Raw genomic sequence first — 12,134 nt, 5'->3', positions numbered from 1 at the left:
TTAGACCCATAGTAACATATGGTTGTGAAACCTGGGTAATGACTAAAAAAGATGAAGCCCAACTCAGGATATTCGAGAGAAAGATACTGAGAAAAGTATATGGCCCGGTGCAAGAGGAAAACGGCACATGGAGAATCAGGAGAAATGACGAGGTTAATGATCTGAATGAAGGGTATGACATTGTAAGATTTGTGAAAAGTCAAAGACTGTCATGGCTGGGACATGTTCAGCGACAAGAAGACACGAAGACGACAAAGAAGATGTTACAGTGGAAGCCGGTAGGAAGGCGGAAAAAGGGAAGGCCCAGGACGAGATGGTTGGATGACGTGGAAGACAACCTGAAAACCATGAATATAAGACATGGAGGAGAAGGGCCCAAGAGAGATCTGAATGGAAGGACATAGCCAGACAGGCAAAGACCCATCCAGGGTTATGATGCCAAAAGAAGAAGAAGAAATTAATATTCTCATTCAGATTGTTCATATGATTTTTCAAGGTCAAATCTCTCACGATTGGACTAACAATACTCTAGCAAATGTATTATATTTTAACAAAATTTTGGAATGTGTATAGTTCTTAGAACAAATGTGACATTTGTTTTTAATAGAGATTTCAGTTCTCTACAAATAGTTTCTCATGACTTTTGATGGAAAATAATTAGGGAAGCAGCCAAGAATTCAACAATTTAGAATTTCCCATTGATTTTCCTATAGTCCGTTTGACGCTTTACCACCTGGTATACAAGAAAATTACATAAATGATAGCATTAACCTTTTTGTATACTGAACAAATTGAAATTACCACATAATTTTACTATAATACTAATATTTTGTTAAGCCACTCTTGGATTTAAGAAGTGCAGTTACTATCCCATGCAATTGTGAAAAATTGAGCAACTTATAATTGTCATTTAAAGTCGGTTATGTGATGTTCTATCCTCTGGACAATTTAAAGACTTTATACCAGTGATGGGCAAAGTACATCGAGCAGGCCACCTCCGGCCCACAAAAGTATTTAATCCGGCCCGATGTCTCGATTTTCCTAAACCTCTTGTTCGATTTAAGTGATTTTTTTAATATGTTACAGCCTTACTCTTTAACAATATCGCTGTAAGAATATTGTTGCTAGTCAGGTAAATTGTCTTTGTATACCTGGTTTACCAATCAAACTGTGATTTTTTTTTCTCAATGTTCCCAATTGAATACCCTGTGGAATATTCTAGCCTTTATAAAATACTGGAATTAAAACAAAACTATAGTGTCAGGTTTTCTTAACATTCTGTTTTTTGATACATTCGCTTACATTAATGGATAATAAAAAAGTCAGGGACTTTAACAACTAGCCATGTTCTTCATCAATACAGGGTCTTTCTAAATAAGTGCGATAAAGTTTAAGTGGTAATTCTGCATGAGAAAATAATGACTGTTTGCTTTATAAACATATGTCCGCAAATACTTCGTTTCCGAAATACAGGATGTTGATTTTTTCTTACAGCTGACCATTTATTTATTGCTCTAAAATCGGTTAAAATATGAAAATAAGATTTGGTAGGTTTTAAGAGGTTATCGTGCATTTTTTGACATACAACTAAAAATGTTGTATTCACCATTGGCGTGCATACGGGTCATATTACCCGTATGCATGCCAATGGTGAATATAAAATTTTTAATTGTATGTCAAAAAATGCGTAATAATTACCTCTTAAAACCTACCAAATTTCATTTGCATATCTCAACCAAAGCCGAAGAATTTGGACCAATTATACTATACTACCTCCGTAACTTTGGAACTGTTCGTTTTATAAGGATTATGGATCTTTTTTGTTTAAAATTTAATGCAAAACATTTTTGTATCACGCTATTCACGCTAAACCACAAGAAATATTGACGAAAAACGTAAAAAACTCTTGATTCTTGAGAAGTCAAAAACGACTTCTCCCCCCCCCCCCCAAACCCAACGCTCAAAATGGTGTAACTTTTTACTGAACAATATGTGACCATATAGAACAGTTTGGTGTTAAACGATAACTTTCACTTTGGATGTCTGGGTTTGGGGTTTGGGTCTAGTTATACCATACTACTTAGGTTTTAGACTATGCAGAGCAGTTTATCAAGAATAACTTTTTTTCCTAAAATTGATTGTATGAAAAAAGTTTCCCATTTGGTTCCAAATTACGCAGATACACTGTATAATAATATAGTTATATAGTATAAAACAAAACAATGAGTTAATTCTTTTATTACGTTTATATTTTCTAAACTTTTGTTACTTTTGATTCTTGTTTTGTAGTTTTTGCATTTTATTTTTCATTGTACAGTGCCGGCATCTTTACAAAGTGAATAAAACGCATAAATATGGATAATTATTATTTTAATTTTACAAATTAATACTTTATAAGGATATTTAATTTTGGGTTGTGTAGCAGTTATGGGAGGGTTCAACATTACTACATGCCTGATGATGGTGTCAGACTTAGATGATGTTTTTTAAGAGCTCCAGAACCAGGTTTTCTTTCCGGAACAGTCTTAGGAGGCTAAGACGCATCCGACCATTGGCGGATCCAGGAGAGGGCGATGGGGGCATTCGGCCCCCCTCTCAAATCAAGTTATATATAAAGATTATAAAAACGTTTATTTCTTCATTTATTTTTCATAGAAATTTAGAAAATCGGCCCTCTCTTGACGATGCTAGATCCTACTGGATCCGCCACTGCATCCGACCGTTTCAATTAATAAATTGAATCTTTTGAAACACCAATATCACGTGCTATGGTAATTGCAGAGTTCCCTTTCTTAAGTAACATTGAAGCAAGGACGTTCCGTTCATATGTGGGTTTCTTTCGCTCCAGAGTTTTTACACAGTTTCAGTTTTTCAAGAAGTTTCACATTAACTAATTGTATAAAGTCAACGTCTGTGCGTTTGTGCTGTAGATACAGTTGGCTTTATAGAAGTAGTCAATGTGAAACCTCTTGAAAAACTGAAGTAAAATCTATGGGGCGAAAGAAACTCACAAATGAACAGAAAGTTCGTACTTCAACGTTACTTAAGCTGATTCTGGAGCTCTTAAAAAACACCATGTTGTTGAACACAATGTTGAACCCTTCCACAATCGCCACAGAATCCAAAATTAAATATCCTTCTTCTTCTTCTTCTTCTTCTCGTTGTCCTTATGCCCTATAAGAGCGTCGGACTTTGGTATCACCTATCCATCTTTTACCCATTTCTTCCACGCCTTCCGGTCTCCTGCCATTTCCTTCATCTGTTGCACTGTTTTCCCTCTCTTTGTCCCGATTTCCTCGATTTGCTCCATCCACCCCTTTCTAGGTCTGCCCCTTCTTCTTTTCCCCTGTCTTTTGGCATCTGTCACCTTCTTTACTAGTCTGTTCTCGTTCATCCTAGTTATATGTCCAAACCAATTCAGTTTTCTTTTTTCAATTTTTTTTTCTATTGGTTCCTGGCTTAGCACGTTTCTGATGTTTTCGTTCCTTTCCCTGTCCATCTTCGTCTTTCCAGCTATTTTTCTCAGATGCTTCATTTCTGCTGCATTTATGGCACTTTCATGTCTCTTATTTGTGACCCATGTCTCGCTTGCATATAGAAGAGTTGGTGCTGTGATTTTATTATATACATGTATTTTTGTTTCCTGGCTAATTTCCCGTTTTCCCAGTATCGTATTATTAATCGCATAGTATATTTTCGTAGCTTTCTTTGTCCTATTTGCAATTTCTAGGTCTAGCTTTCCGTCATTTGATATTATCGTTCCCAGGTACTCGTAGGCCGTCACCCTCTCCAATTCTTGTCCTCTACAGAACACTCGTGTTTCACCTCCAATCTCGTGCTCCTGCTGACCTATTTTCATCGTCTTGCATTTGCTGATGTTTATTTCTAATTTCATTTTCTCTATTTCCTCAGTCCATACATCAATTAGTCGTTGCATCTTTCTCGGGTTGTCTGCTATGAGAACGACGTCGTCCGCATACAGTAATCCTTCTATCATAACTGGTGTTAGGTGTGTGTAGCCTATTATTGTTTTTAATTGATTAGTCCTTATTTTCACATTTTTAAATAATTGATCCATAATTATGACGAATAGGAGTGGGCTTAGGCTATCTCCCTGTTTTATTCCCTTGTTCATCCTAAATTCTAGTGATCTGCTACCTCCCATTTGTACTTTTCCCACCACTCTACTGTACGTACTTTTAATTATCTCTAATAGTTTCCTCGGTATTCCCAGCTCCTCCATAGTATTCCACAATACTTTCCGGTCTACTGAGTCGAACGCTGCTTTAAGGTCTATGAAGGTTATATATATGTTTGTTCCCCGATCATTATTTTTTTCTATTATATTTCGTAGTATGCTTATGTTGTCAACTGTTTGTCTTGTATCTGTGTATTTTATTATTTTTGCATTGAAGCAAGGACGTTCCGTTCATATGTGGGTTTCTTTCGCCCCAGAGTTTTTACACCGTTTCAGTTTTTCAAGAAGTTTCACATTAACTAATTGTATAAAGTCAACGTTTGTGCGTTTGTGCTGTAGATACAGTTGGTTTTATACAAGTAGTCAATGTGAAACCTCTTGAAAAACTGAAGTAAAATCTATGGGGCGAAAGAAACTCACAACTGAACAGAAAGTTCGTACTTCAACGTTACTTGAGCTGGTTCTGGAGCTCTTAAAAAACACCATGTTGTTGAACACAATGTTGAACCCTTACACAATCGCCACAGAATCCAAAATTAAATATCCTTATAAAGTATAATTATCCTGATTTGTGCGTTTTATTCACTTTGTAAAGATTTTTTTTGCCGGCACTGTAGTACAATATGTACAGTTGGTTTATCTTTTAGGTTGTTTACAAAATAAGAACAAAATGAAAATTATGAAAACACCTGAAAATTCATCTCCGAAGATTTGGGTCGATACGCCGAAGAAAAAACTAAATATCAAAGTTCAAACTGGAAAAGTACCTTACACGTGTACAATTTGTTTAAAACAATTTTCTCAGCGATATAATCTGAACATACATTCAAGAATACATATTAAAGAAAAACCTTATAAGTGTAATATTTGTTTTAAGCAATTTACTCAAGCAAGTGCTTTAAAATCACATTTGAGAACCCATACTGGAGAAAAGCCTTTTAAGTGTGAAATTTGTGTTAAGCAATTTACTCAAGAAGGTAATTTGAAAACACATTTGAGAGTGCACACTGGAGAAAAGCCTCACAAATGTGGAATTTGTTTGAAACAATTTACTGATGCAAGTAGTTTGAAAACACATTTGAGAACCCATACTGGAGAAAAGCCTTATAAGTGTGATATTTGCTGTAAACAGTTTACTGAGGCAACTCGTTTGAAAAGACATTTGAGAGTGCACACTGGAGAAAAGCCTTACAAGTGTGATATTTGCTTTAAACGGTTTACTGAGGCAAGTAATTTGAAAAAACATTTGAGAACACATACTGGAAAAAGGCCTTACAAATGTGGAATTTGTTTGAAACAATTTACTGATGCAAGTAGTTTGAAAACACATTTGAGAACCCATACTGGAGAAAAGCCTTATAAGTGTGATATTTGCTGTAAACAGTTTACTGAGGCAACTCGTTTGAAAAGACATTTGAGAGTGCACACTGGAGAAAAGCCGTACAAGTGTGATATTTGCTTTAAACAGTTTACTGAGGCAAGTTATTTGAAAAAACATTTGAGAGTGCACACTGGAGAAAAGCCTTACAAGTGTGATATTTGCTTTAAACGGTTTACTGTTGCAAGTAATTTAAAAAAACATTTGAGAACACATACTGGAAAAAGGCCTTACAAATGTGGAATTTGTTTGAAACAATTTATTGGTTCAAGTAATTTGAAAACACATTTGACAACCCATACTGGAGAAAAGCCTTATAAGTGTGATATTTGCTTTAAACAGTTTACTCAGACAGGTAATTTGAAAAAGCATATATTGATTCACACTGGAGAAAAGTCTTAAAAGAGTGATATTTGTTTTAAGCAATTTACTCAAGAAAGGGATCCAAAGGCAGAAATGAGCGTGGACAAACACTACTAGAATTTTTATTACAACAAAATCTATACCATTTGAATAGTTTCTTCTCTAAAAAAGATAGTCAAATAAGTAGTTTGAAAAAACATTTGAGATCACATACTGGAAAAAAGCCTTAGAAATGTGAAATTGGTTTTAAACGATTTACTGATGCAAATACTTTGAAAACACATTTGAAAACCCACACTGGAGAAAACCCTTATAAGTGTGATATTTGCTTTAAACAGTTTACTAAAAATTTACTTTGAAATCGCATATGACAAAACTGGTGAGAGACCTTACAAGTTTGAAATTTTTTTGAAGCAATTATGTAGCGATAAACTACTATATTACTTGAAATATGTATTATTGACAAATAATATTTCAATCAACTATGATAGTTGATTTGACCCTAGCCTAGCTCAGATTCCCAAGGTGTGTGTTCGTCTTGTCCTAATCAAAAATATGGACGATGAGGATCTGGATTGGAAGCAAACAAAACAATATTTTAACTAATCATGTTATTTTTCAATAAAGATATAATAAAATATGGCTTATTAAATTCAATGGCATATACAGTGAGCACGTAAAGGTTGAAATAAATTCATTTTCTCGAGAATGGACGACTTTGGAAAAAAATCCCGAAACAAGTCAATTTTTATGTTTAAATTACGACTTTTTGGCATATATATCATTAGATTTAGATTAGATTATGTGAGGTCGTTAAGGCTATGGAGCCTCTCAGCACTTCGACCTATAAAGATCTTTTGTGCATACGTTAATCTAGTTAAACTCTAGGATGCCAATACTTCCGATGAAATTGATTAGCATCCTAGGTGACTTGTTTCCTATGTCAGAGGCCGTTAGGGTGACCTCTTCTAGGAATTTTAGTCGTTTGCAGAACAGAACAATTGCATATAATGTGTTTGTCACATTTTTCGTTGTCACAGAAACGACAGTTCTCACTATCTGATTTGCCCATTTTTTGAGATGATATCTCCGAGGGCAGTGACCAGTGAGAAGGCCAGTGGCCATTTTTATATCTTTTTTACTCATTTAGAGAAGGCGGTTCGTTGCACTAGGCGACACCTTTATGAGCCTTTTTGCTTGCCTTTGTCCTGGTGTGTTGGACCAGTATAGTTGTAGTTGATTGAGTTCCCAGGTCCGGAGTTCCTGTCTGATGTGGCTTTTTGGTAGTCCACAGAAGGGTTCTGGACCTTGGTTTAAACAAAATAAAAATGTTTCCTTTGTTTTTCTGTGTACCAAAATATTATCTTACAATAATACCCCACGTTGGGCGCTCAAAGTTGTGTTTAAGGTCGACAAATACTCTATTTTGGCAGTGGCGGCTCGTCAGAGGAGGCAAGGGAGGCTCAGCCTCCCATAAATTTTTTACACACTCTACACTGTTTTGTTTATCATGAATCGCGAAAACAACAAGTACAACTCTCACTATTATACAACGTGTAAATTCCATATTATCACTAATTATCCATACGTACGGAGCATTAGCATTAGAACGCATGATCGCGTCTCAGTTTTATTACATATTATTGTAGGCAGGACCCTAGGTTATCTCGAGATGCATGAACGGAGCACGGAGCCGAGAAGCCCAACAGTCTCCGTTGCTAAGGCTCCGTGCAGCGCAGGTCTCCTAACAGTGGCATCTACGGTGCCATCACACGCTGCCCGGAGATATACCAAGGGAGGCAGAATAGCTTGTCGGCTTCGTTGCGTGGTTGCGTGCGTCTCGGGACAACGAATTTTAGGGTCCTGACTAAAAATAATGAAAAATCTAAAAGTGCGAATTTTGTTATGAAATTTGGTATGTGGGGTTATAATAATATTTGGAACAACTTGCTCAAATAACTTTTTCCGATATCTCTAACTCAAAGCAAAATATCGGTAATTTATGGTGTTTTTGAATTCGCAGTAGGCCGCGTTTAGAATTAAAAAAATTCAGTTGAGTATCTTAAAAAATTTGAAGCTTCGTTATGTATGGACTGCAAAACTTCAAATCTGTATTTATTTTGATATGCGAGGTATCTATTTACAAATAGATGGAATTGTTAACAAATAAACGACACAAACTTTGGTATTAAACTTTTACAATTAGACTAACTATTTTTAAAATGATATGATATCATGAAATTATGAATTAGGATGATATTATGAAATGTAAATAAAAAATGGGGCCTTAAATTACATTTTTTGGCGCATTTTTTTGCTAGTGCAAATTTGTCTAGATATTTTACAGTTAGTAAACTGTAAACGCCACTGTATTTTGGCTTTTTTTTATTATTAATTAAACGCTTTTATTTAGTTCAATCTTTTGCATCAAATATTTAGACGTTAAATTGACTGCCTTTTCTTCAATGCAAATGAATCAAATTTTGCAGACATATGCATTTGCGGGAACAATAACGAATAGTCGATAAAAAAAATTTTTGTGTGGTTATGAATTGTTTAAATAAAAAAAACGATTTTAATGGAAAAAGCTTAAATTCTCTTGTTTTTTACAATGCAGAGACTTGAAACTTTTACAGATTGTACCTAGTTATATGAACTATACATAATTTCACTTTTTACGTTAATTGTTTACGTTATGCTTCATACATAAACAATAAAGTTTAAAATTTATCCAGTTTCTGTCCGATTTCTATCCAGTTTTCAGCGAAAAAAAGTTATGGCACTGCAGAGGGACGAATGCTGCCCTTAGTACTGTCGTGGACTGTCCATAAAACGCAAGGTTCGACTGTTGACTACGCTGTCGTGAACTTGGCCCCGAAAGTGTTTGCGTAAGACAGGCTTAAAAGCCTGCATTGTGCCTGCAAAGCTTACGTTGCATTGAGCCGAGTGCGATCATTAAGGTACGTATCCATATAAGGGTGAACCCCGCTGCTCAAATGGATACGGCATGCGCTCCCTTACATATAAACCGCAAACCGGTGGAGGGAATCCACTATGTGGAGCTACTACACCGAGCGAGGTTTACTTTTGTATGGATACGTACCTTTAGACGGCTTGCGCGACGAAGAACTGCATTGCGAGAAATTAACAGGGTCTACACCGTATAATAGTAAAGTATTAGAAGAGATGGAAAGACTGCGAAAACTGTAATAGGTGTAAATAATGATTTTGATTCAAGAAATGTATGAAGAAATTACAGAAAATTTACAATATATGTATCAAAAGTTGAAATAAATGCAAAAAATGTATCTGTCATATACTTACATCCTTTTCTTAACATGACGATATATTTTAATGTTTGAAAAGTATAAGACTAAAAAGTAAAAAATAAAAAAAATATGAAAAAAAAATTTTTAAGAAACGCTTTTCTTTAGTTATGAGCGACTAAAATTTAAAATATAATAAAATTAACTAAAAAGCAAAAAATAAAAAAATCAAACTCGAAGGATTATTCGAAAAAAAACGTTCGTCAAAAAAATGAAAAAATCTGACACATTCGTTAAAGAAAAGCGTGGGGCGCTATCCTCAAACCGTTTATTCGATGAAGCCGCGCCCCACGCTTTTCTTTAACGAATGTGTTTGATTTTTTCATTTTTTGAACGAACGTTTTTTTTTTTCGAATAATCCTTCGAGTTTGATTTTTTTATTTTTTGCTTTTTAGTTAATTTTATTATATTATTTTAAATTTTAGTCACTCATAACTAAAGAGAAGCGTTTCTTAAAAATTTTTTTTTCATATTTTTTTATTTTTTCATTGTTGATCCAAATATAAAGTTATTTTCTTATGATATATATTTTTATTATTTTCAACTTGTTTTAATTCATATTTTTTAAATGTTCTAAGTTAAGTAACAACAAAATAAAAACTGTTTTTCTGTATGAAAAATTGAACTACTGTCGATATTTTTAACTTATTTTGTATTTTGTAAGTCAATAAAAGAATTTTTTATTGTATTTTTATTAACTGGTTTTTCTTAACAAATGACTCAACAAAAGAAAGGTTTAGACAGTAGCAGAGGAGTGAGACAATAAGTGGCGTAAGTTGTAATCTCGAAGGTAATGCACAGGTAAAACGAAAAAACTAGAGATGAAATCACAATTTGCAAAGAAGTCCAACTTTGGACGACCTTTCAGAATTTTGCCTGAAAATAAAAAAATTTAGGCCGCGGTAATGAAGAATTCGCATAAAGAAATATTTAAAGCAGTAAAAAATCAAGTTTTACCAAAAATAATAAGAATAATAATGCAGACACTTATAAAAACAGGAAATAAAGTGAAGGTAAATAATAAACAGAAAGATGTGAAATGAGAGGAGTACCACAAGGAGATCCTTTGTCGTCATTGTTATTTAATGTAGTATTACAATTGGTAATAGAAGAGACTAATATTAACAGGTCAGCTAACATAATTATATCATAATAAAAACATCAATGTTTGGCATTCTCTGATGTAGTATTTCTATCCAGGATCACAAATTATGCCTGCTTTAAGGTATGTATTTCCATTAGTATTGAATACATCATCATCAATCAGCCCTTTGCATCCACTGCTGGATATATGCCTCCCCTATTTCCCTCCACTGTCTTCTGACATGAAGGCTTATGTAGAATCCAATTAGTGGTCATTCTTTTTATATCGTCCGTCCATCGCGTGGGTGGCTTTTCTCTACTTCTTTTATCGGCTCTTGGTCCCCACTCGAGCAATCTCTTTGTCCATCTGTCAGACGGGCCACATGACCGGCACGTTCCGAAAACGTTTTGTTGTGATACAGCCCTTTTTAGGGATTTTAAATATACCTTTTACAAGATAAGGTTTTTATTTTTTGTTAATGTTAAGAGTTTCAGTACCATAGGTCATAACCGGCAAAACGCATTTGTTATAAAGACTTTCCGTTTCAAGCAGATTGGAAGATCACTTTTGAATACGTCTCTGAGTTTACCGTGTGTGTCCCAGGAGAGGATAATTCTTCGTTTCAATTCGCACGTTTGATTGTCTCTCGTGGTTCGTATTTCATGACCAAAATACAAGATGTACTTTTCGGCAAACTCCATTTCGCAGTTGTTAATGACAATATTTTCACTGGGCTGGGAACCAGGTCTGTCATTAACTTTGTCTTAGATATGTTAATTTTTAACCCAACCTGAGAGCACACTTCTTGAAGGTCTTGCAACATTATTCTAATATCCTCTCTGCCAGCAGAACTACATCGTCTGCGAAACGCAAGTTCCTTAGATTTTGTCCATCTATGTTTAGACTTTTCTCCCTCCAATTCTTCTTGCAGTACCGTCTCCTATCGGAGGTTGGCTACCATCACAGCAATCTTAACTTTGTTGGCTGCAGCTCTGAACAACTGTATTGAATTGCACCCATACCACTCTCTTAAATTTCGCAACCAGGAAATCCTCCTACGTCCCACATTTCTCTTTCCCGAGATTTTTCCTTGGATGATGAGTCTTAGCAGAGAGTACTTTTCTCCTCTCATTATGTGGCCTAGATATTCCAGTTTTTTCGTTTGTATGGTTTTTATGACTTCGCATTCCTTCCCCATCCTCAGCAGAACATCTTGATTTGTTACTCTTTCTGTCCATGGTATTTTCCACATTCTCCTGTAACACCACATCTCGAATGCCTCAATGTTTTTGATGTTTATCTTTTTAAGCGTCCAAGCTTCCATGCCGTACAGCAGAACGGAGAAAACATAGCACCTTAAAATTCTTGTTCTTAAGTTTATATTTATGTCCCGGCTGCATAGGAACTTTTTCATTTTGACAAACGATTGTCTCGCTATCTCTATTCGCCTCTTGATTTCTCTTGTCTGATCATTAGTATCAGTGAAGCAAACCCCTAAATATTTGTAGGCCGTAACTCTTTCAACTGGCTGATTATTTATGGTTAAATTCACATTGGTGTATAGTTTTTTCGTTACAATCATGAATTTAGTCTTTTTGATGTTCAGTTTTAGACCATATTTATTGGTATGAGTGTTTATGTGTTCCATCAAATACTGTAAATTTGCTAGGTTATCTGTTACTATTAGCGTGTCATCACTCCCTCCAATGAATCATTTTAAAGGCGTATTCCAGAACGGTGATAAACAGCTTAAGTGACAGTATCACCCTGCCGTACTCCTCTCTC

The 12,134-nt window shown here is 35.0% G+C and overlaps 1 protein-coding gene across 2 annotated transcripts in view; it reads left to right on the top strand.

Annotated features, from left to right (window-relative positions):
- Positions 1 to 9,317, top strand: part of LOC114343407 (zinc finger protein 235-like) — a 31,000-nt gene extending 21,683 nt beyond the window's left edge. Inside the window, exon 3 of one of the 2 annotated variants that reach the window (XM_050643754.1) lies at positions 4,846 to 9,317. In XM_050643754.1, coding sequence (XP_050499711.1) covers positions 4,846 to 5,978 — 1,133 coding nt within the window. In that variant the 3' untranslated portion in view covers positions 5,979 to 9,317. The remainder of the gene's footprint in view (positions 1 to 4,845) is intronic. The other variant, XM_050643753.1, reaches the window with a different exon arrangement.
- Positions 9,318 to 12,134: the final 2,817 nt, after the last annotated feature.

This window comes from Diabrotica virgifera, chromosome 2 (assembly GCF_917563875.1).
Source record: "Diabrotica virgifera virgifera chromosome 2, PGI_DIABVI_V3a".
Lineage (NCBI taxonomy): Eukaryota > Metazoa > Arthropoda > Insecta > Coleoptera > Chrysomelidae > Diabrotica > Diabrotica virgifera.
The sequence above is the reverse complement of the archived record's forward strand: the minus strand, read 5'-3'. Positions and strand labels throughout refer to the sequence as shown.